The sequence below is a fragment of the Pelodiscus sinensis genome, chromosome 5, assembly GCF_052426305.1.
Source record: "Pelodiscus sinensis isolate ZL-2025 chromosome 5, ASM5242630v1, whole genome shotgun sequence".
NCBI lineage: Eukaryota > Metazoa > Chordata > Testudines > Trionychidae > Pelodiscus > Pelodiscus sinensis.
This window is the reverse complement of record NC_143056.1, coordinates 123,786,552-123,812,636: the sequence shown is the minus strand read 5'-3', so window position 1 is coordinate 123,812,636 and position 26,085 is coordinate 123,786,552. Positions and strand designations below refer to the sequence as shown.

At 45.8% G+C, this 26,085-nt stretch overlaps 1 protein-coding gene across 1 annotated transcript in view; it reads left to right on the top strand.

The window, feature by feature from the left end:
• The window catches only part of LOC112547202 (solute carrier family 9 member C1), a 384,240-nt gene that overhangs the window by 7,227 nt on the left and 350,928 nt on the right, over positions 1-26,085 (top strand). The window contains exon 3 of the mRNA XM_025188925.3: positions 23,451-23,579. Coding sequence (XP_025044710.1) covers positions 23,451-23,579 — 129 coding nt within the window. The remainder of the gene's footprint in view (positions 1-23,450; positions 23,580-26,085) is intronic.

Below are 26,085 nucleotides of genomic sequence, written 5' to 3'. Positions count from 1 at the left end.
TAGCTGAAACAAAATAGAGGACTATGTAGCACTTTAAAGACTAACAAGATGGTTTATTAGATGATGAGCTTTCGTGGGCCAGACCCCACTTCCTCAGATCAAATAATGGAAGAAAATAGTCACAACCATATATACCAAAGGATACAATTTAAAAAAAATGAACACACATGAAAAGGACAAATCACATTACAGAACAGAAGGGGGATGTGGGGGGGGGGGGAAGGAAGGTGAATGCCAGTGAGTTAATGATATTAAAGGTGGGGAAGGGGAAATGTCTGTGAGTTAATAGTATTAGAGGTGATAATTGGGGAAGCTATCTTTGTAATAGGTAAGATAGTTGGAGTCTTTGTTAATTCCCCTGCGGAGAGTGTCGAATTTTAGCATGAATGCCAGTTCAGAGGATTCCCTTTCAAGTGCAGATTTGAATGTCTTCTGAAGTAGGATGCAGGTTAGCAGGTCATTCAGACAGTGTCCTTTCTGGTTGAAATGACAAGCAACTGTTTTTTCTTTGTGATCCTGTCTAATGTCTGTTTTGTGGGCATTGATTCTTTGGCGAAGTGTCTGAGACGTTTGTCCAATGTACATAGCAGACGGACACTTTCGGCACATGATAGCATAGATTATATTTCTGGAGGCGCAGGAATATGTATTCTTGATCTTATAACTCGGTTAGGCCCAATAACGGTGTCAGCAGAGTGAATATGTGGACAAAGCTGGCAGCGGGGTTTGTTGCAATTCATTAACTCACTGGCATTCACCTTCCTTCCCCCCGCCCCACCCCCCTTCTGTTCTGTAATGTGATTTGCCCTTTTCATGTGTGTTCATTTTTTTTTAAATTGTATCCTTTGGTATATATGGTTGTGACTATTTTCTTCCATTGTTTGATCTGAGGAAGTGGGTCTGGCCCACGAAAGCTCATCATCTAATAAACCATCTTGTTAGTCTTTAAAGTGCTACATAATCCTGTATTTTGTTTCAAATTAAAATAATAATTTATATTGAAATTGAGTGATTTTGCATTGCAATCTTAATCAAAACCTTCATAATTTTTACTTCCTTTTGAAGGTAAAGTATGAATCTCCCTTTCAGCAAAAACATTTTTCTGAAAAGAAAAGTTTTACCTTTACCTTCATTTGTCATTTATAAAGGGTCTTGACTGAGGCTGTTGGTGACAGTTAATGCCTGCGGTTAACTGAAAACTATATTATGCATTACGTTTTTTAACTTGTTAATTGCTTACCTCTGGATCAGTGTTCCCTCTAACATTTTCTGTCCTTGGGTGGGTTGAATTTTCTTATGTGCAACACCAGTATTGAGGTAGTGGTTGGATGTGCACCACCAGTACAGAAACTCCCCTCCCCACATTAAGCAGTCCCTAAGTATGAAAGAAAATATATTAAAACAAGGGATAGTTAACAAGGAGCAATGCTGATGATATTTAATATGAAATCAAATATACCATGTATTAATTTAGGGGTGGGGAACTTTTTTTGTCAGGGGCTGCTGACCCACAGAAAAATCAGTCAGGCGCCATACACAAGTGAGAAGCAAAAGTGTGAAGCCCTTGACTGAGAAGGAAAAAGACACTCCTCTCATTCCCCTCACACACTAGAGCCCAGGGGGCCCAGGCTAGTCGATTTTGTATGCTCCTGCCCTGTGGGTGAGTGGCAGGGGGGCTGAAGTGCCAGACTGGGCTCCCTGATGTGGTGGGGATCCCTGAGCCTCGGGGGCCAGATCCAGGCAAGCCAGGAGACACATTTGGCCCCTAGGCCTGAGGTTCCCTACCCCTGTATTAATTAGTAATACAGGATTTTAAAAAATTAAGATCAGAGTTTGAGATATCTTCAACTGTGATAGATTGGAATGCTGGCCAGCATTTGGTGACTAAAGGGTTAAACTCAGATAGGTAGGGGTGTTGGCAGGAAGCCAGAAGAACCAGTGGGATGCAATGCTGAAACTTGAATCGTAGATACATACCTGTTGCCATTTCTCTTTGTGGGAGATCTTATTTAACGGCTGGAGGGAGCCAAATACAGCAATCAGAACTACCATGTCTCTGTGGAGTTTGGGGCATGGAAGTGGACTGTACCATGAAGGGATTGAGAGTAATTAAGGGAAAATGTGTACTTAGGCGATGATTTGATCCTTGCGTCCTGGAAGGTAACAGGAGGTTTCTGTGTGTGTCTGCCTAGCCTAAGAGGTCAGCTATCATAGATACAGTTTTTCTGTCCTTTTTGTTTCTTTTTTCAACCTCTCATGGCAGAAGAGCTTAGGGGACCCATGGGAAAGGAATTCAAGTGTTCCTTCCTGATTTTTCAGTGTTTAAATCACTTGATGATGGCAGCATATTTTCCAGAGCCAGTGTATCTTAAGGATGTTAAGTATTGACTAATTGACTAATCGAATAGTCGATGCATTTTGCATCGACTATTCAATTAGTTGATAGGGTGATTTCACCTTTGAAGTGTAGCAATAGCTCTAGGGCTGTTGCTACCCTTCAAAGCCGAAAGCGCCACGTAGCGCCCGGGATCAGCTGGGGACTCCAGCTGATCCCGGGCTTCTTGCAGCACTGCTGCTTTGAAATGCTGCGAGCAGCCTGACATTGGGCTCCCTGCAGCATTTCAAAGCGGCAGTGCTGCACGGAGCCCCAAGCTGGGTCAATGGGGGAGTCCCAAGCTGATCCCTGGCTCCACGTGACACTGCAATTTTGAAACGCTTTGAGGAGCCTGACGCTGAGCTCTCCATGGCATTTCAAAGTGGCAGCAGTGCATGGAGCCTGGGGTCAGTGGGGGATCCCCAGCTGATCCCGGGCTCCACACGGCACTGCTGCTTTGAAATGCTTCATGCAGCCTGGGGACACCCCAGCTGGCTCTGGGCTACACGTGGCATTTTAAAACGGCAGCACCATGTGGAGCCTGGGATCTGTCCCCAAGCTTCAAGCAGCACTGCTGCTTTGAAGTACCTCCTGCCCTTATCATAGAATCATAGAATCATAGGACTGGAAGGGACCTCAAGAGGTCATCGAGTCCAGCCCCCCGCCCTCAAGGCAGGACCAAGCTCCACCTACACCATCCCTGACAGATGTCTATCTAACCTGTTCTTAAATATCTCCAGAGAGGGAGATTCCACCACCTCCCTTGGCAATTTATTCCAATATTTGACCACCCTGACAGTTAGGAATTTTTTCCTAATGTCCAATCTAAACCTCCCCTGCTGCACTTTAAGCGCATTACTCCTTGTCCTGTCCTCAGAAACCAAGAGGAACACATTTTCTCCTTCCTCCTTGTGACACCCTTTTAGATATTTGAAAACCGCTATCATGTCCCCCCTTAATCTTCTTTTTTCCAAACTAAACAAGCCCAGTTCATGAAGCCTGGCTTCATAGGTCATGTTCTCTAGACCTTTAATCATTCTTGTCGCTCTTCTCTGTACCCTTTCCAATTTCTACACATCTTTCTTGAAATGTGGCGCCCAGAACTGAACACAGTACTCCAGCTGAGGCCTAACTAGTGCAGAGTAGAGCGGCAGAATGACTTCACGAGTTTTGCTTACAACACACCTGTTGATACAACCTAGAATCATATTTGCTTTTTTTGCAACAGCATCACACTGTTGACTCATATTCAACTTGTGGTCCACTATGACCCCTAGATCCCTTTCTGCCATGCTCCTTCCTAGACAGTCGCTTCCCATCTTGTATGTATGGAACTGATTGTTCCTTCCTAAGTGGAGCACTTTGCATTTCTCTTTATTAAACCTCATCCTGTTTACCTCTGACCATTTCTCTAACTTGCTAAGGTCATTTTGAATTATGTCCCTATCCTCCAAAGAAGTCGCAATCCCACCCAGTTTGGTATCATCTGCAAACTTAGTATCATCTGCAAACCTTCCCCTCTCCTTGCTGCCTCTTTCTCATAGAGGCAGCAAGTGGGGGTGGGGGAAGCAACTAGTTAACTATCCTGTCATATCCCTAGCAAACGCTTATCAGATAGTTGACTAGTCCTTCACATCCCTAGTGCATTTGTGACTCTTTTTGTAAGCAGAGCCTATAGAGGCAAGGTTTTTAAGGACTTTTGCAGGCCCCCACCTTTTACACTCTGGGTATGTCTACACTACCCTCCTAGTTCGAACTAGGAGGGTAATGTAGGCATACCGCACTTGCAAATGAAGCCCGGGATTTGAATTTCCCAGGCTTCATTTGCATAAGTGGGGAGCCGCCATGTTTAAAACCCCGCTGGTTCGAACCCCGTGCAGCGCGGCTACACGGGGCTCGAACTAGGTAGTTTGGACTAGGCTTCCTATTCTGAACTACCTAGTTCGAGCCCCGTGTAGCCGCGCTGCACGGGGTTCGAACCAGCAGGGTTTTAAAAATGGCGGCTCCCCGCTTATGCAAATGAAGCCCGGGAAATTCAAATCCCGGGCTTCATTTGCAAGTGCGGTATGCCTACATTACCCCGCTAGTTCGAATCTGGTTCACCCGAATCTCAGATCTCTCCACCTAACGGCCTGGTTTATCCATGCCTGAACCAACCTGAAAGGGAATGTTCCCAAGAGGTTCAGATGGTGCTCCTCAGTAGCAGGAAACCCTCTACCAGATGGTCATACGCTGCCAAGTGGCGGCGTTTCTCGTCTTGGGCGTCCCGAAGAGGAGTGCACCCATCTTCTGCCCCATCCCAACTGTCCTAGACTATCTTTCCAGCTTCGGTCCAGTGGCCTTTCCTTTTCTTCTATCAAAGTCCATGTGGCATCTCTCTCTGCCTTCCATGTCGGTACGGCAGGAGTTTCCCTCTTTTCTGACCCGGTGGTTAAAAGGTTTCTTACCCGTTTGGAAAAGCTGTACCCCTCAGTGAGGGCCCCGCTTCTCGCCTGGGACCTCAATGTGGTCCTGCACAGACTTATGTCACCCCCTTTTGAGCCGTTGGCTACGTGTTCCCTGAAGCACCTCTCATGGAAAGTTGCTTTCATAGTGGCCATTACATCTGCTCAAAGGGTTTCTGAACTAAGGGCGTTAACTATTGATCTGCCCTACCTTGTTTTTTCGCATAACAGCGTGAGGCTCCGGCCTCACCCAGCCTTCCTCCCAAAGGTGGTGTCACTGTTCCACCTGTCCCAGGAAATTTATCTCCCGGTTTTTTTCCCGAAGCCCCATGGCTCCGCTAAGGAGCGGGTGCTTCACTCCCTGGATGCTAAGCGAGCGCTGGCGTTCTACATTGAGAGGACCAAGCCTTTTCGCAAATCCCAACAGTTGTTTATTGCTTTTGGGGACAGGGTGAAAGGGTCACCTATTTCGACACGAAGGTTGTCTGACTGGGTTGCACAATGTATCAGGGGGTGTTATCAACTGGCTGGTAAAACTCCGCCCAGGGTAAAAGCACACTCTACCAGGGCGCAGGTGTCCTCGGTAGCATTTGGTGCTCAAGTACCAATTACGGAAATTTGCAGGGCGGCCACATGGTCGTCCCTTCATACTTTTACGGCGCACTATGCGCTAGCACAGCAGGCCAGGGAGGATGCAGGTGTGGACTCTGCAGTCCTCAAATCTGTGATGTAAATATGCTGAGTTATTACGTGCCTCTGTGTGTTGGCTTGTTTGAATAAATTCGTTCTGTTTGTGGATCTTTTTCATGACTCTGGTGGTCTGACTGCTCCGACCCCTCCTCCGTGGGGTTAGCTTGGTAGTCACCTACTTCGAATGGACATGAGCAACCACTCGAAGAAGAAAAGAACGGTTACTTACCTTTAACTGTTGTTCTTCGAGATGTGTTGCTCATGTCCATTCGACTCCCACCCTACCTCCCCTTCATCGGAGTGTCCGGCAAGAAGGAACTGAGGTGGGGCAGCGCCGGTAGGGGTACTTATGCCCTGCCATGGCGGCGCCACTCCAGGGGGCGCCCTGCCAGCGCTACAGGTACCGCTAGGGAAAATGCTCCGGAAGACGCGCACACCTACTTCAAATGGACATGAGCAACACATCTCGAAGAACAACAGTTACAGGTAAGTAACCGTTCTTTTATCTGTCTCCAGCTAACGGGGCACATGGTGTCCACAACTTATGTAGTACTTCACGCCAGGTTATATCATTGCTGCCTTTGGCACTGACTGGCATCAGTATATACCAACACAAAGCATCAGGTCGCAAGACTGGTTTCTCCTTCGTCCAAAGTGCGAGCCTCCTTCTGGTGGTGGACCAACCAACACAACCTCTTAGTTGGAGTCCTGTTTCACTAGCCTCCCCCACCATCCACATCACTACAGACGCATCTTTGATCAGCTGGGGGCACATCTCAACGATATGTGTGTGCAGAGCAAGTGGTTGTGAGTGGAAGTATCCCTCCACATAAATTTGCTAGAGCTCAGAGCAGTTTTCAATGCCTGCAAGCATTTTCAGCGGCATATCCATGGCAAGACTGTAGGTGTACTTACTGACAACATCACCACCATGTACTATGTCAATTGCCAAGGCAGAGCACGCTCTCTACTCCTTTGTACAGAGGTGGTCCATCTCTGGAATTGGTGCACTCGAAACAACATAATTTTAACAGCGTCATACTTACCTGGCATGAACAACCTCACAGCATACTCCTGAGCAGACATTTCGCTCCTGCTAATGAATGTGAGTTCTGTACAGATGTACTGCACCATATATTCTGCTGTTGGGGCTTCCCTCGCATGGACCTCTTCGCCTTGCACGAAAATGCGAAACGCGTCTGCTTTTGTTCCAGAGCTGATATAGGTTGAAGCTCTCTGGGGACACCTTCCTTCTTCATGGGGGGAGAGGGTGGGAAGAGACTTTTCTTCTTCGAGTGGCCCCGTGGGTGCTCCACTGTAGGTGACAGGTCCTGGTGCCATGGCTCAGAGATTTCTCATAGCTGTGTTCCGCCAGCTCGCGCATGCGTGCTTCCCCAGCAAGGTGTTCATGCCTTTGATCAGCTGCGCATGAGCCGGTAACAGTCAGTTCCTCTCAACCTCCTCAGGTCGCGGTCAGAGCTCCCTGAGTTTTCTCTTCAGAATGGTTTCAGTTAGTTTTTGCATCTGTAATTAGTTACATTTCTTAGTGTTAGTTGTGTTCTGTTAGTTTGTTCTCCTGTACAAAAGACAGTCCAAAAAAAAAGAAAAGAAGGTTTTTTTCCTTAAGCCACTTCTCTTAAAGCGCTGAGCAAAGCGCTAAAAGTGAAATTGACAAGGCTTCACGCCGGGCTTATACAGGCATTAAATCTGTACCCATACCAAAAATGCTTGGATCGACCGGATTCAAAAAGTGTTTGGCATGCCATGAGCCCAAGCCAACGGCTGACGGCCATGACACCTGTATTAGGTGCCTGGAGGAAGCTCATGTCCCCAAGAAGTGCACCCATTGCAGAAAATTAACATCAAGAGCCCGGAGGGAGCAGGAGATGAAGATATGCATGCTGATGTTCGGGAAGGCATTGCAGCCTGACCCGATCCCTCCCGCAACCACAAAAGCCCCCGAACAAAAACGGAGGGCGGCTTCCCCGGGACTGGCCGACTCAGTGATTGAAGCCGTCCCCAGCGCGATCCCTCCTTCAGCAGCTGCAACGTCTTCAGTGACCCCAGAGGGGTCTGGACAATCTGCTGGGGCGGCCATCAGAGAGCCCCCGTCTCCGAGAGCAAGAGTGGCATTGGCGCCGGCATTGGGAGTGGTGCCGTAGCTAGCCGGCAAGCCTGCACCAGCCTCAGCTGTGCGCTCTTTGAAATTGATGCCGGTGCCGCAACTGACCAGCTGCTCTGCACTGGCTTCAGCGGCACCGGTTGTAACAGTGTCTACCTCACCAGCACCGTCCCCCAAGGCACTGTCTCCTCTGGCACTGGGCTCCGAGGCAGAAGGTCCTGATGCCTCAGCCTCGGAAGTGCTGCTGACTCCGGCACCGGTCATTCTGCCAGCGCCAGCATCAACGCAGCAACAGCTGCTTTCCCTGGCATCACTCCATTGCCATTCGGTGCCTGGCTCTCCTGTGGCTGTCAGGGTAGAAGACACCTCCCTACCTAGGAAGGCATTATCAAAGACTCATTATAGAGACAGATCACTGTCTCCAGATTTTTTACCAGAAAGGTATGGTTGCTATCATGTCTATAGAGTTTCCTACACGGGTCACGTATGGACGGCGTAATTACAGGGACGCAGAGTATCTAAAAACACGTTGGACCCGTTCATGATCCCACTTACCCGGTCGATCCTCAAGATACGAGTCTGTTAGACGCTCCCCATGCCACGTCTTTTATATTCAGCATGGTAGTGCACGCTCGTCATGCCACTCTTCCCCATTGCGTTCTGAACGGTATTATGAGAGCTACCATAGACCATACGATGATCATCCCCAGCATGATCATACATTGTTCTCCCGTAGGGGATCCTCCTGGATTTGTCAACGATCAAGTGCAAACTACTTACCTCATCAATCACAGCACCTAGACTCACCTTCTCCATGTAAGAGTCCAATGATCCAACTAGATCAGACCGAGCTGGAAGAGGAGCAGATGTCTGATGTTGAAGACCCCAAACCAGAAACTTCTCCAGCAAACTGCTCCTTGTCCTCCAGGTTGAGGCGATATTCCCTGGTGATGTCTCTCCACCGGATGATCTGAGAGAAGTTCAAGACCTGTTTAAACGTGTGGCAGACACATAGAAAATACAGCTAATGGATGTTCTGGTTAAAAAGCACTGTCTCTTGAAAATCTCCGTCCACAACAATGTGCAAAGATCGCCTTACCCATTGATGATGTGATCATGGAAGTGGCGGATGAAATATGGCAAACCCCAACATCGATTACACCTATGAGTAAGAAGGCCAACAAAGTATTTTGTACCGGCGAAAGGATTGGACTTCTTATTCAGTCATCCCCAGCCTAATTCGTTAGTGGTGGATGCAGTCCAATGTAGGTCTAAGGCGCCACAGTACAAAAATATGCTTCCGGACAAGGACAACAAAAATTAGACATATTTGGTAGGAAAGTCTACTCCTCAGCAACACTTCTACTGTGCATTGCTAATTATTCAGCCCATTTATCCTATCATAATTATGATGATTATTCAAAATTAGCGGAGTGACTGCATCATCTCCCGAACAAGAAACCACTCTTGAAAGCAATAGTGCAAGAAGGGTACGCATCGTGTAGTACTGCACAGCAGATTGCCATGGATGTGGCTGACGCAGCTAGAGCCACTGCCACAAGTATTGCCATGCGGAGATCATCGTGGCTGTCATCTGCCAAAGTCCCAAGGGAGATGCAAAGCAAGATTGAGGACCTACCGTTTGACAAGCTTAAGCTTTTTGTGGTGAACACCAATGAAGTCCTTCACTCAGGAAAAGATTCATGTATCACTCTACATACACTGGGGATGTACACACTCTTTCAAATGTAGACGTTACTTACCTTATCAACAAAGATATGATTTTAATTTCTCTAGACAACAATCACGTCCCTTAGACAATCAACGCCGTAGGCAATGTCCTCAGTGCAAGCGACCCCAACAGGGCCGTTCGACCAATCAATCGTCAACTAAGCAGCAGATTTGACTTGTCTGTCGAGGATGCAAACCAGCTGCCCGCAGTCAACATGGAAAACAAGACCTTTCACCATTGCCTATGATCATTTTACCATTGTTGGTCCGACATCACCACAGACAGATGGGTACTAGAAGTAGTGCAGTCCGGCCTCTCCATCCCCTGCCCCGTCCCTCTTCAGGGACTCCTCTCACGAGCAACTGCTGCAACAAGAGGTTCAACGTTTGCTCGCCGTTGGAGCAATAGAGAGAGTTCCCAAGCAGTTCTGGGGAAAAGGCTTTTATTCCCGATATTTTCTCTCCAAAAAAGTTGGGAGGCTGGAGACCCATTCTAGACCTTCGAAAGCTAAATCGGCATCTTCGGAAGTTTCAATTCAAGATGGTAACCTTAACAACTATCATTCCGTCATTGAACAAAGGGGATTGGCTTGCAGTCCTCGATTTACAAGACGTTTATTTCCATGTAGCTATCCATGTAGCTCACAGACATTTTCTCCGCTTTCAATTGGGGGACAAACACTAGCAATACAAAGTTCTACCCTTCGGTCTGGCATGTGGTCCCAGAGTTTTCACCAAAACATTGGCAGTGGTTGCAGCCCATCTGTGCAGATTGGGAGTGACAATTTTCCCCTATTTAGACTATTGCCTCATCAGGGGCATGATGTATATAGAAACATGCCATATGGTTCGAACAGTGTCCAACACATTTGCTGCTCTGGGCCTTCTCATAAATTAAAGATGTCATCACTAGTTCCATCCCAGAACCTTGTCTTTATAGGTGCATGACTCGATTCCACCATGGCACGAGCGTACTTACCAATGGAACGTTTTACGGTAATCAAAGATCTGGTGCACACTGTGGTACATGCTCTGACAATTCCCATGCGCATCTGTCTATAGTTGATGGGGCATATGGCTGCTGCCACCGTCATAGTGCACAACGCAAGGTTACGTTTTTGTTGCCTCCAACACTGGCTGGCCACTGTTTATGTTCTGGCAAAGCACAGTGTTCATAGACCAATAGTGGTGCCACAGTATGTACAGGTGTCCCTACAGTGCTGGGTCAACCTGGCCAATCTTCTTGAGGGCGTTCCATTTCATTGACCACAACCTACAGAACTGATAACAGATGCCTCCCTAACGGGTTGGGGAGCTCACATGAACAGTCGCACGGTCCAGGGACGATGGTCGACACAGGAAATGCTATTGCATATCGGTGTTCTCGACTTGAGGTGGTGCGCCTTGCTTGCAAGCATTTTTGGTCGCAGATTCAGAATACAGCTACCAGGATTCTGATGGACAATGTGGCAACCATATTTTACCTCAACAGACAAGGATATGCCTGGTCTCGTTCTCTTTGTGCGGAGAGCATTTGCTTATGGAATTGGTGTATCAGCAACACCACCACTCTAACAGCTTCGTATCTTCCAGGTGTCGACAACTTAATAGCGGACTCTCTCAGCAGGTGTTTCCCCCACGACCACGAGTGGGAGGTTTGCATGGACGTACTGACTCGTATTTTTGCCCGATGGGGTCTTCGGCGATAGATTTATTCACAACGGAATGCAATACGAAATGTCCCGCCTATTCAAGAGCCGAAATAGGATGTCACTCTCTGGGGGATGCCTTCCTTCTCCACTGGGGAAGGTCATTACTATATGCCTTTCCCCCAGTAGTCTTGATTTCCAAGGTTCTCGAAAAAATCAACACAGACAGAGCCCAGGTGATCCTTCTAGCCCTGGCGTGGGCTCGTCAGCCTTGGTATTCAACGCTCCACCATATGTCAGTGAGTACAGTATCTTCTGCCTTCTCTTCCAAATTTGTTGACCCAACACAACGGATCTCTGTCATCCAAGACCCGAAGTTCTGCACTTCACAGCGTGGATGCTTGTTGGTTTACCGACTCCGAGCAGTCCTGTTCTCAGTGAGTCGGAAGTGTTAATGCATAGTAGGAAACAATCTACCCGATCAGCTTATACAGCTAAGTGGTCCAGATTCCAAGCATGGTGCGCGGAAATTGATGTAGATCCTCGTTGCGCAACTCTACCCTGTATATTACAATACCTCTTACAACTGCATGACAACAGTCTAGCAGTTGCATCTCTACGAGTACATCTGGCAGCAATTAATGCATTCCACCATAGGGATGAGGATGTCTCCTTGTTTGGTCACCCTATTACAAAAAGGGTTTTGAAGGGGCTCTCGAACCTTCATCTTCCACGGAGACCTCCATCTCTATGGAACTTGGATCTAGTCCTAGAAACTTTGACTCGTCCTCCCTTTGAGCCCTTGGCTACAGTACCCTTACGCTTACTTACTGTCAAGCGTCTCTTCCTCCTAGCCCTCACATCTGCTCACAGAGTGAGTGAGAGAGCAGTTTTTATGGCCTCACCTCCATATACAATTTTTTCCAAGAATTCAGTGACATTGAGGACCCATCCGGCGTTTATTCCAAAGGTTTCTTCTGAATTCCATATAAATGAGCTGGTGGTTTTACCATGTTTCTTCCCTAAACCCCATACCTGAATGCAAGCAATGCTGCTACACACGTTGGACGTGAGGAGATCCTTAGCATTTTACATTGATAGAACATGGGATTTTAGAAAGACAGACCGCTTGATAGTATCATTAGCACAACGTTCGAAGGGACAACCTCTGACTTCTCAGCACATCTCCTGGCTGATAGTTTCATGTATATCCATGTGTCACTCGCTACGAGGTAAGCCTCTCCCTTTTCTTCCGAGGGCTCATTCGACTAGAGCAGTTGCTACAACTACAGCTTTTCTGAGCGGAGTGTCTTTTCGTGACATTTGCAGAGCAGCAACATGGTCTTCTAATGTGATTTTAGAATAGTGCTTCATAATAGTCAATCAGTTTGCTTCAGACTCTTCTGTGGCTACAGCTGTACTTAATCGTGCTGGTAGTCTTGATTCTGGAGCGCTTTAACTCTATCCTAGGTACTGCTCCAGAGTCACCTAGAGTGGAGCACCCACGGGGCCACTCGAAGAAGTAGTTGTTACTCACCCTGTGAAGTAACGATTGTTCTTCGAGATGTGCCCCGTGGGTGCTCCACGACCCGCCCTTCGTCCCTGCTCCAGAATTCTTTATTGGTTTCTTTCAGATGAGCGGATGAGAGGAACTGATGGTTACCGGCTCGCGCGCAGCTGATCAAAGGCGTGAACTCCTCGCTGGGGAAGCACGCATGTGTGAGACGGCAGAGCACGGCTATGAGAAATCTCCGAGCTGCGGCGCCGGGATGGGACCCGTCACCTAGAGTGGAGCACCCACGGGGCACATCTCGAAGAACAATCATTACTTCACAGGGTAACTACTTCTGCTTTACGCATTCCCTCCCATCGTCCTCATACCCAGGGTGTTGACAAAAATCAAGATGGATGACGCCACAATGATTCTCATAGCCCTGGCCTATGCGAGGCAGTCATGGTTTCCGTTCCTGCACATAATATCCCTCCGGAAGCCATATATCTTACTGAACCCGCCAGACCTGTTAACACAGGACCAAGGGCACTTTGTCTATCTGCAGCCACACACCCTGCGTTTGACTGCTTCACTCATAACTGATTCAACCAATCCAAGCAGGCTTGTTCAGACCAAGTGAAGAACATCTTCCTTCACAGCAGAAGAGGTGCCACTCGCACGACCTACCAGTTTAAGTGGCAAAGATTCATGTCATGGTGTTCTACTAATGGACTCACTCTGGAGGCTGCTTCTATCCAGCACATACTTGAGTATATCCTATCCCTCAGTCAGGGGGGGCTTTCCCTTCCATCCCTCAAAGTTCACTTTGGGGCAATTAGCACTTTCCGTCACTCTATAGATGGTACATCGATAGTCTCACATCCAACTACGAAAAGATTCCTTTAAGGGCCTTACCAACTTGAATCCACCGTGTAGACCCCCACCACCGACATGGAACTTAGACCTAGTATCCAAGACTCATCCAGCCTCCATTTGGCCTCCTCTTGGCCACCATGTCCCTTCAGTTGCTGACACTTAAAGTTGTTTTTCTCCTGGCTATAACCTCCACCCATAGAGTGAGTGAGATAGTGGCACTGATGTCAACAGTGCCACTATCCTTTTTACCAAGGATCCGGTCATACTTAGGCCTCATCCAGCCTTTATCCCAAAAGTATGTTGCACATTCCATCTTAATGAGCCAATTGTACACTCTTCATTCTGCTCAGCTCCCTATGCTTCACCACGGGAAGCCTAGTTACATAGGTTGGATGTTCGGCATGCGCTCGCCTTTTATATTGACAGAACTAAAGCCTGGAGGAAAACAAACCGTTTGTTGCCCTCTATAGTGGACCGCACCAAAGGCGGTCCTCAGCCCTACAAACAGGGTCAGACAGTGCCTCTTGTGGTGGATTCCTTTCCACTGGCCAATACTGTCATTCCACATCACAACCGACGCCTCACTGGAAGGTTGGGGACCCCATATGCAGAATCTCACAATGCTGGACAGATGGTTTCCCGAGGAGACAAACATGAACATCAATGAGTTCGAGTTAAGAGCCGTAAGAAGGGCATGCAAACACTTTCTCCCTCTAATTCAGGGCAAGGCAATCAGTGTATGTACAGACAATACTGCATGCATGTTTTACATAAACCGGCAAAGTGGAGCCAGATCACATCAGCTTTGCAACTAAACGGTTGCCCTATGGACATGGTGCATATTCCACAAAATAGACATATCCACCATATATCTTCCAGGAGAACAAAATACCACAGCAGACTAGCTCAGCCACTGTTTCCACCAGAAGCATGAGTGGGAGATACATCCTCAAGCCCTGAATTCCATTTCTCTCAGGTGAGGCTTTGGGGAAATAGACTTATTTGCAACATCACACAGTTCCAAGTGCCCCAAGTTCTATTCCAGAGAGGGCTTCGGTAAGAACTCCAGGGGTGATGCCATGATCAGCAACTTGCCTCATAATCTATTATATGCCTTTCTGCCTGTTCTCATAGGGAAGATAATTCACAAGATAAGGTGCAACCAGGCGAAGGTGATCATGACGACACCTGCGTAGTCCAGACAGACATGGTATCTTTATCTGTCTCTGATGTCATTTGCTCCTCTGATTCTGCTTCCTCCATGACCGGACATAGCGCACCGAGACTAGGGCTGGATTCTGCATCCTGAGGCATACAAGCTGCATTTGACCTCAGGGCTCCTGCAGGATTAACAGTTCACTCATTTACCTGCTCGGAAGAAGGAAAAAGCATAATCCTTAATTACCGTAAACAGAGTACAAGAAAAATTACCTTTACAAATGGAGACGCTTTTCCACGCGGGCTACCCACAGAGCACACTAGCCACGATCATCACAGCTCACAACAGTCCTAGATTATCTCCTTGCACTAGTATCTCAGAGCTTGTCTAATGTTTTCATTAAGGTTGATCTCGCAGCAGTATCAAGTGAGCATGATAAAGTGGACGGACAAACTCTGTTCTCTCATCCAACCATTAAGAAATTTATGAAAGGCCTCGACAATACCTTCCAGTAAAGCCAGTAGTTCCATTTTGGGATCTCAACTTAAGCCTTGAACACACTAGGTTGTCCTCCATTTGAATCCACGGCAAAGTGCTCACTAGCCCACCTTTCCATTGAGGTAACATTTTTAATAGTAATTACGACAGCCAGAGGGGTCAGTGCGGGGCCGGCTTGAGGCATTCCTGTGCCCCGGGCAGTGGGCACACGACGCATGTATGGCTCTGCCCCCAGGCGCATTGCACATGCGCGGCTCCGCTCCCCGGTGTGCTGCGACCCTTAGAGATGCTATCAGGCACTGTGTGCCGGGGGCCACGCAGCGTCCCTTAGAGCTGCCATCAGGCACCCCCCGTAGGTTGGCGCCCTGGGCAGCTGCCCGGCTAGCCCTCCCCTTAATCTGGCCCTGGGTCAGTGACCTAGCCACCCTCATGGCTGACCCACTGTTTATGACATTCTACAAAGACAAGGTCGTACTCAGACCACATTGAAATTTTTTCAAAAGATAGTTTCATGATTCCATGTCATTGAGCCTATACACTTACCAGTCTTTCATCAAGAGCCTCATTCAGATGCCAACGTAGCAAGGCTCCACTCATTGGACGTCAGGCCGGCCATTGTCTAAAATGTCCTGTTCTGTCTAGGTAAAATGCAATCTCACAAGCTGTTTATATCAATAGCAGACCGCAAGCGATATCCAAACAACTGATCTCCAAGTGGATTGCGAACTGCATTTGCAAATGCTATGCCATCAGCAAAGTCTCATTGACTACACCTATATGATCCCATTCCACGAGAGTGATGGCCACATCAACGGCAGTCTAGCATAATGTGCCTATCAGAGAGATATGCAGGGCAACAGCATGGGCCTCCACGCATATCTTCACTAAGAAGTATGCATTAGTTACTTACCATTGGGGTTATATTTCAGCAGGGGCAGTTTATATTGGATATGAGGAAAAACATCCTTACTGTCAGGATTGTTAACCACTGGAATAAATTGACCAGGGAGATGTGGAATCTCCATCACTGGAAAGTTTTAGGAGCAGGTTAGGCAAACATTTGTTAAGAATGTTCTACTTCAGTGTTTCTGAACCTTTTCTTATAAAGTAACCCTTTAAAAAAAAATTGTAAGTACCCTCAGTATCTACAGTTTTCAGACACAATTTTTTTTCTACTATCGCAACACATTTGTTTAAATAACTTAATCATAGACAGGTGGGCGATGAAATTTGTAGGTGTGAAAAGTACAAAAATAAAACTGGTCTACAATTTTTTAGAAGTCGTCTGCTTCAGAGATAAAATGTGCTATTTATTATGTATTTTGATGTGCTGGATTCAAATATGACAATTAAAACTACTGATTGGCTACTGTTTCCAAGATATTTAAGTGTTTACATTTTACATCTATGTGTATTGTGTAGATAGTAGAGTTTTAATCATAAATTGTAAATCTAGGTCTTTTCACGTGTCTATGGTTGCTTTACATGATATTTCACCTGTCCTGTTTATGTAACACTTTAAAAATCAGCAAAAGGGTTATATATAAATAAAATTTATTATGAAACAAAAGGCAAAAAAACTATTATGTACATAGTTTAGTCTTATTCAGTGTCTACTCTGTGCTTCTTGGCTTGTCTCTTGTATTCATTAAATGGAGCATCTTTTGTCACTGTCCAGCAATAGTCTGCAAGCATCGATGGGCTCCATTTGCGCTGATAGCGTTTCTCCATTGTTGCAATGTCCTGGTGAAATCGCTCGCTGTGCTCGTCGCTCACTGCTCCGCAGTTCGGTGGAAAGAAATCTAGCTGAGAGTGCAAAAAATGTATCTTTAGTGACATGTTGTAACCAAGGCTTTTGTATGCCTTGAGGAGGTTTTCCACCAACAACCTGTAGTTGTCTGCCTTGTTGTTTCCGAGAAAATTCATTGCCACTAACTGGAAGGCTTTCCATGCCGTCTTTTCCTTGCCACGGAGTGCATGGTCAGATGCATCATCTCGAAGAAGTTCACAAATCTGAGGACCAACAAAGACACCTTCCTTTATCTTAGCGTCGCTTAACCTTGGAAATTTTCCACGGAGGTACTTGAAAGCTGTTTGTGTTTTCTCCATGGCCTTGACAAAGTTCTTCATCACACCCAGCTTGATGTGTAAGGGTGGTAACATAATCTTCCTTGATTCAACAAGTGGTGGATGCTGAACACTTTTCCTCCCAGGCTCCAATGACTGTCGGAGAAGCCAATCTATCCTGATGTAGTGGGAATCTCTTGCACAACTATCCCATTCTCAGAGAAAACAGCAGTACTTTGTGTATCTAGTCTTCAGAGCAAGCAAGAGAGCAACAACCTTCAAATCGCCACAAAGCTGCCACTGATGTTGGTCATAGTTTATGCACCTCAAAAGTTGTTTCATGTTGTCATAGGTTTCCTTCATATGGACTGCATGACCAACTAGAATTGATGGCAAAACATTGCCATTATGCAGCAAAACAGCTTTAAGACTCGTCTTCGATGAATCAACGAACAGTCATAAGAACATAACATAAGAACATAAGAACGGCCGTACTGGGTCAGACCAAAGGTCCTTCTAGCCCAGTATCTTGTCTACCGACAGTGGCCAAAACCAGGTGCCCCAGAGAGGGTGGACCAAGGGCAATGATCAAGCGATTTGTCTCCTGCCATCCCTCTTCAGCCTCTGACAAACAGAGGCCAAGGACACCATTTTATCCTCTGGCTAATAGACTTTTATGGACCTAACCTCCATGAAATTATCTAGTTTCTCTTTAAACTCTATTATAGTCCTAGCCTTCACAGCCTCCTCTGGCAAGGAGTTCCACAGGTTGACTACACGCTGTGTGAAGAAGAACTTTCTTTTATTCGTTTTAAACCTGCTACCCATTAATTTCATTTGGTGTCCTCTAGTTCTACTACTATGGGAACTAATAAATAACTTTTCTTTATCCGCCCTTGCCACACCACTCATGATTTTATAGACCTCTATCATATCCCCCCTCAGTCTCCTTTTTTCTAAACTGAAAAGTCCCAGTCGCTTTAACCTCTCCTCATATGGGACCCGTTCCAAACCCCTAATCATTTTAGTTGCCCTTTTCTGAACCTTTTCCAAGGCCAAAATATCTTTTTTGAGGTGAGGAGACCACATCTGTACACAGTATTCAAGATGTGGGCATACTATAGTTTTATACAGGGGCAGTAAGATATTCTGTGTCTTATTTTCTATCCCTTTCCTAATAATTCCTAGCATCCTATTTGCCTTTTTGACCGCCGCTGCACACTGTGTGGAAGTTTTCAGAGAACTGTCCATGATAACTCCAAGATCCCTTTCCTGATTTGTCGTAGCCAAATTAGCCCCCATCATACTGTATGTATAGTTGGGGTTATTTTTCCCAATGTGGATTACTTTACACTTATCCACATTAAATTTCATTTGCCATTTTGCTGCCCAATCACTGAGTTTGGTGAGATCTTTTTGGAGTCCCTCACAGTCTGCTTCTGTCTTGACTATCCTAAACAGTTTTGTATCATCTGCAAACTTTACTACCTCACTGCTTACCCCTTTCTCCAGATCATTTATGAATAAGTTGAAAAGGATTGGTCCCAGGACTGACCGTTGGGGGACACCACTAGTTACCCCTCTCCAAACTGAAAATTTACCATTTATTCCTACCCTTTGTTTCCTGTCTTTTAACCAGTTCTCAATCCAAGAAAGGATCTTTCCTCTTATCCCATGGCCATGTAATTTACACAAGAGCCTTTGGGTGAGGGACCTTGTCAAAAGCTTTCTGAAAATTCAAGTATACTATATCTACTGGATCCCCCTTATCTGCATGTTTGTTAACCCCTTCAAAGAACTCTAAGGGTGTGTCTAGACTGCCTAGTTTTGTCGACAAAAGTGGACTTTTGTCGACAAAACTATACCAGCGTCTACACTACCGCTGAGTTCTGTCGACATAACGTCGACAGAACTCAGCAGTTTTGTTGACGCTGGTATACCTCATTTTACAAGGCATAACACCTTCTGTCGACAGAGTTATTGCCTGTAACATTGCGTCCAGACTACGGAGTTCTGTCGACAAAGCAGCTTGCTTTGTCAACAGAACTCAATGTGTCTGGACGCTCTTTGTCGACGGAAGTTTTGTCGACAGTATCTGTCGACAAAACTTCCGTCGACAAAACACGGTAGTCTAGATGTACCCAATTAGATTAGTAAGACAGGATTTCCCTTTACAGAAACCATGTTGACTTTTGTCCAACAAATTATGTTCTTCTACATGCTTCACAATTTTATTCTTTTACTATTGTTTCGACTAATTTGCCCGGTACTGAAGTTAGACTTACCGGTCTGTAATTGCCAGGATCGCCTCTAGAGCCCTTTTTAAATATTGGTGTCACGTTGGCTACCTTCCAGTCATTAGATACGGAAGCCGATTTAAAGGATAGGTTACAAACTACAGATAATAGCTCAGCAATTTCCCATTTGAGTTCTTTTAGAACCCTTGGATGAATGCCATCCGGTCCTGGAGATTTGTTAACATTAAGTTTTTCTATTCTTCCAAAACCTCCTCTAATGACACTTCAATCCGGGACAGTTCCTCAGATTCACCACCCACAAAGGACGGTGCAGATTCGGGAAGCTCCCCAACGTCCTCAGCCGTGAAGACTGAAGCAAAGAAATCATTTAGTTTCTCTGCAATGGCTTCATCGTCCTTGATTGCTCCTTTTATAGCTTGATCATCTAGGGGACCCACGGGTTTTTTAGCAGGCTTCCTGCTTCTAATGTACTTAAAAAACATTTTGTTATTTCTTTTTGAGTTTTTGGCTAGCTGTTCCTCAAAATCTTTTTTTGCTTTTCTTATTACATTTTTATACTTGATTTGACAGTGTTTGTGTTCCTTTCTATTTATCTCACTAGGATTGGACTTCCACTTCTTAAGATACCTGTTTGTCCCTCGCTGCTTCTTTTACAGGGTGGTTAAGCCACGGTGACACTGTTTTAGGTCTCTTGCTATGTTTTTTAATTTGAGGTATACATTTAAGTTGGGCCTCTATTATGGTGTCTTTAAAAAGTTTCCATGCAGCTTTCAGGGATTTGGCTCTAGTCACTGTGCCTTTTAATTTCTGTTTAACTAACCTCCTCATTTTTGTGTAATTCCCCTTTTTGAAATTAAATGCCAGGGTGCTGGACTGCTGAGGTGTTCTTCCCACCACAGGAATGTTGAATGTTGTTATATTATGGTCACTATTCCCAAGTGGTCCTTTAACTGTCATTTCCTGGACCTGATCCTGCACTCCACTCAGGACTAAATCGAGTATTGCCTCTCCCCTTGTGGGTTCCTGCACCAGCTGCTCCAAGAAGCAGTCATTTAAGCCATTGAGAAATTTTATCTCCACTTCTCTTCCTGAGGTGACACGTATCCAGTTAATATGGGGGATCCACTCATCTGGATCGTGAACGATGTTGAGGGCTGCCATCACACCATCGATCTTGTTGCAGGCTACAAGATCACCTTCCATGAGTAAGAATGGGACAAGATCCTTTTGACGGTCACGGAACGTGGAAACCCTAACATCACCTGCCAGGAGATTCCACTGCTGTAGTCTGGAGCCCAACAGCTCTGCCTTACTGTTGGGTAGTTCCAAATCCCTAACAAGGTCATTCAGTTCACCCTGTGTTATTCACAAGGTGTGGTTCAGAGGAGGAGGATGGGAGAAAATGTCGGTTCTGTGACATTGATGGTTCAGGACCAGAAGTTTCATCCTTTTCCTCTTCCTCGTCTGACTCAAGTGAGAATGATTCTGGTGCATCAGGAACCGGCAGTCTTCCTCTGTGGGGTACTGGGCGTATAGCTGATGGAATGTTTGGATAATGCACAGTCCACTTTTTCTTCTTTGACACACCTTTCCCAACTGGAGGCTCCATGCAGAAGTAACAATTGCTGGTATGATCTGTTGGCTCTCTCCAAATCATTGGCACCACAAAGGGTATAGATTTCCTTTTCCTGTTCAACCACTGGCGAAGATTTGTTGCACAAGTGTTGCAGCATATGTGTGGGGCCCATCTCTTGTCCTGATCTCCAATTTTGCAGCCAAAATAAAGGTGATAGGCTTTCTTAACCATAGTGGTTATACTGCACTTTTGTGATGCAAAAGTCACTTCACCACAATCATAGCAGAAGCTATCTGCACTGTTCACACAAGTACGAGGCATTTCTGCTCACTCTGGCTAAACAGAAATGTGTAACTTTGCAAAATCAAACACTGACAAATAAGAGAGCACGGCACTATATGATTTCTAGAGCTGATATAGAGCAATTTGTTCAGGAGAGTGATGTAAGCTTCGTTATGATTGCATCATCCATGACTTCTAGGAATAACATGATGCAATTCATATCATGTATGACGCAATAGCAGCTTCAGATTGCATCATTCATTGTTTTGCCTAAAAAGCAAGTACTGTTCAAACCCAGTCATAGATTTATTCATTGATCCAATCAAAGATGTATTTTAGTCATTTCTGGTTTAAATTGAGATCCCTTCCCTTTATACCTCACTTATCCTCTGCCATTCGCAAGTCAAGGATCGTATATACTGACCCAATAGCATATCTTGAAAACTAGAGCCAATCAACAATTTTAAGCATGATTTTCATTCTCAGTGACCCAGAATTAGTAAAGTTTGACTACATTTATTTCAGAAGCATTTTGGCTGTAGAGCAGTATAATAAAGCACTGTGACACTTAAAACAAAAATTCATTTTTTTCCAAGTTTCAGTTGTGTCGATGTACCCCCCCAGATTTCTCTCAAGTGCCCCTAAGGGTACTCGTATCACTGATTGAGAAATACTGGTCTAGATCAGTGTTTCTCAGACTGGTGTCCATGAGCATAGTTCTCTCTAGGACATGCAGAAATAATTTAAGTCCCACCCACCTCATTAGCAGACCTGTGCAGCAGTATGCCTGCAGCCCTGCACTACTTAGGTCCTATCTGTTGAAATTGGTGGTGGTCAGGCTGGTGAGAGAGTGGGGGCTGAGCCAGGTAACTTTTTGCTGTCTCCAGGTCTGCATCTAGGGCTAGGGCTGCATGGTGGCTATTCGTCTCCTGGGGCAGGATCATGTGGTGGGCATCTGCCCCGTGTGTTGGAGTTGGAGCTGGGACTGTGCTGTGACTGCTCCAGGGACTATAGATAACAGGGCACCAGAGTGACAGCGGTAGGAGAGGGGGGGGAGGGAGAATTAGCATCACTCCAAGTCCTGACAAATTCTCACTATGTAATTAAGATGTTTGTATCTAAAATGACAAGCTGCTTGTGACTGATAATCTTATTGTGTCTGGTGCTTTTGCACAAATGATTTGGCCAGAGAAGAGCTGATTGAGCTGAAATCCCTTATTTTCTGACCGGTTTGTGAAATGCGGAGAAATCATAAAATCAAAGTCACATAAAAGGAAAAGGTTTCTGCTCACAGACAAACCCAGGAGCAGAGATTTAAGGCTAGCATTTCATTAAGTCCATTTGCTCTGCCCATATCCTACTCCATCATCACAGAGGATATGAGAACACTAACTGAGGTCAAGGCCAGTGGGATGTGTAGCAAGCCATTTTTGTTTTATTTGATTTCATATTAAATAAACATTTAAAGTCATGCTCCTTGTTAGTTATCCCATTTTAATATTTTCTTCCATAATATATAAAATAAAATGCGTGTGTTAATAACTTGGGCACCATGGTGGCGCACATCCGAACAAGCGCACATGATCTTAATATTGGTTCACAGGCAAAACTCAGTGCACTCATGGATGGAAAATCTTGGAACACTGTCCATGAGGAAATTCAAGGAGCCCTGTGGGCCCTGCTGATCAGCTCCTCCCCTTCCCTACTAGTGCTTTTGGGGGCCTGGAGCTAATGCAGGCTCCTAACTGCTTTGGTTTTGCATGGGTCTTCGAAGTCAGTGTCAGGTCCCTGTGGCCTTACATGCAGAAAAACTGCATGTGTTGCCTCCACCCGGTTGCTGTCTCTGCAGCTCCCATTGGGTGGGAACCATGACTAATGAGAACTGTGGGGCCAGCACTTGTGAGTGCAAGGATAGCATGCAGAGCCTCCCTGGCCACCAAGCTATCTGGCAGTCTACATATATTTGTTACAAGACTACTGATTTTACCTGTTAGTTTCACAGATGGTCCAGATTGTTGAAAGGTGCAGTGTAGTGTGATGAAGGGAGGATGACAACTGTTTAGAAGGTGGTAATTGAACACATTGTCTTAATGGTTTTTACAATCCACAATGATTACTTAATATCATTGCAGATTTATAGTAGTAGAAAAACCTTTTAATTTTTCTGCATTCTATAATATATATTATTGTTTCCAGAAATCAATTAATAAATACGCTTTTTTATATTGTCAGGTTAAAGCATTGACAGAGTACATTGCAGGAATTGATCCAGTCCTTTTTCTTCATATTTTCACACCTGTTATAATATTTACTGCTGCTTTTGAAATGGATTTTTATATAGTTCGGAAATCATTGTTTCAGGTAAGTTGAGATTTCAGAAACTTCCTATTATAGTTCATTATATGGAAAAGGTAAGAAATAATTGTCTGTTTTCCTTTGTGATTGCAAAGTGGTTGCAATAGTTTGTTATACATTATGAAGTTTAAAAAGAAAAGGAAAAGCTTCATTGCAGCAATAAGACTTTAGAAACATTTTTACCCTTTAAAATGTACCCTTTTATTCCTCTTTGAGTTGGGAATTTGCCTGTCTCTACCTGAATTGAAGAAAAGAGAGCTCTTGGGGAGAAAGAGAACTGAGGTGGGGCACAGCACTCAATATCTCTAAATTTCTAGTACTGATCTTAAAGCCTTTGCGGGAGAGTATTTGAAATTATCTGACCATCAGAGAGCTTAGAGAACGTTTTTTGGGTTGGGGACCACTAACTCATAGAAAAATCAGTTGGGGGCTGCACACACGTGAGAAGTAAAGTGAGAAGCTCCTGACTGAGAAGGAGAAAGACACTTCCCACGTTCCCCTTGCACAACAGAGCATAGGGAAGCCCTGGCTTGTAGATTTTGTATGCTCCAGCCTCTTGGGTGGCTGGCAGGGGGACTGGAACACCAGCGTAGGCTCCCCATTGCTTAGCCTTGGGAGCTGGATCCAGGAAAGCTGGGGGCTATATCTAGCCCCTCGACCTGTGGTTTCCCACCCCTGGCTTAGACGCTACTTCACTGTAAAAGACCCAGTATATTCCTCGGGTAAGTTCTGCCAAACCTTGTTTTCTTCTTCGAGTGGTCCCTGTGAGTGCTCCACTGTTGGTGTTGGGATCATCCCGGCACCACAGATCTGAGACTTTCAATAGTGGTAGTGAGCCGGGCGTAGTTAGCATGTGCGGTTAGTGTCTCGCGCCGTTTGCGCCCTTTGATCGTCTCGTGCGGCTCAGCTCCTGCCAGTTCCTCTCAAGCATCCGTGGTTGCTTCTCCTCTTCTCTTCACAGAGTTACGTCATCTATCCTGTAAATAAATAATTGGAAATAAAGTTAGTTGGATTCAATATATGTCGTTCTTCTAGTTTAGTTTAACATTAAAAAAAAACACAATTTTTTGAACTGTTTGCGGCTTTGCCGCTTCTCTCCGTTGCGGCTCTTTGCCAAAATAAAATAAAAGGGAAAAGAGTATAGGCACGATGCCTGGATCAATTGTGCCCTTTGCCATGAGGCGATGCTGGCTGCTTGGGCGAGGCGTATATACCACAAAAATGTGGCCACTGCTCTAAGTTCACGGCCAGGGCTTGCCGTGATAGAGAAATGCGACTCAAAATGTTGCTGTTTGATAAGGAGCTCAATCCTGATGCTACAGCACCAAGTCCCCAGCTTGAAATGACTCTCCCCTACAACTTGTTTACCACTGCCACGGTCCAAGGCATCACTATTTTCAGAGGAGCCCTTATTCACATAGGCATCCATCCCATCTTCATGACGACAGTTACTACAGGCGACGATCATAGTCTCCAGTGCCTTTTTACAGACAGTTGCTGCCTTATTCTTACTCCCCGAGTCGTTCTGCCCACGCCCGTTACAGCAGGTGATATGAGAGTAGTAGTATAAGGTGTCTACAAGCAATCAAACATTAGTCCCGTGCCCGATCCCTTTAGGCCCCGCCCCCTCTCACTGGAAGACCTGCCCGTCTGGGTAGTATATCTAGGGGTAAGAGGGACACATGACTGGAAGTAAAGGGTATCATGTGACCCCTCTAAGAACTCGTCATGCCACCCTCTACCAATCAGGAAGGGTTTTCCCCCTGTTGGACCGCCTCCCTGCGAAACACTTTGCCCAATTGGGGCAGTTCCGGGACCAGTTGACCCGCCCAGAAGTGTGCCATGTTACCCCTCTAAAAGCTTCCCACGCCGCCCTCTACCAGTCATAGCAGAGCACTTCCCCAGAAGTTCTAGCACCATGCAGAGGAGGCCATCTTGCTCCCAAAGCGCGCGTTTCAGAAATTGTGCGAACGCTGAGCGGAAAAATGGACTCCACCACCACCCCTCCAGAAGTTCGGACTTTGCTTTGGTGCTGAGGGCCCTCCACCTCATGTGGAGAAAGCGCCACATCAGCGACAGTTCTGAGGAAGAAGAGGAGGGCGAGATGAACAGGAGCCCTTTACCCCCACTGCTATTGGATACACCAGCATCTGACCTCCAAACCCAACCGTTCAGAGGGCAACCCAGTGAGCTAGATGGCCTGGAGGAGAAAGGTGCCCATGGCTCCCAGGAGTCGGACAAGGTGAATGGAAAAGAAGTCAAACATGTAAATGAATGAGCGAGGTTGGGGCATAATGGGGGTTAGGAACTGACTGGGATTTTGTAAACCTAAAAATAAAATTAAAAAAATTACCAGAGGATCTTATGTTATTTCTTTCTGGCAATTTCTTGACAGCTCGACGATTCCTTTCTAGAGGCCTTTGAGAAATTTCATGGCCGTAGTCCTGTGGGAGTAAATCTATCTTGTCAGCTGTTTTTGCTTATGTCTGACAGACAGATCTTGAGAACAAAA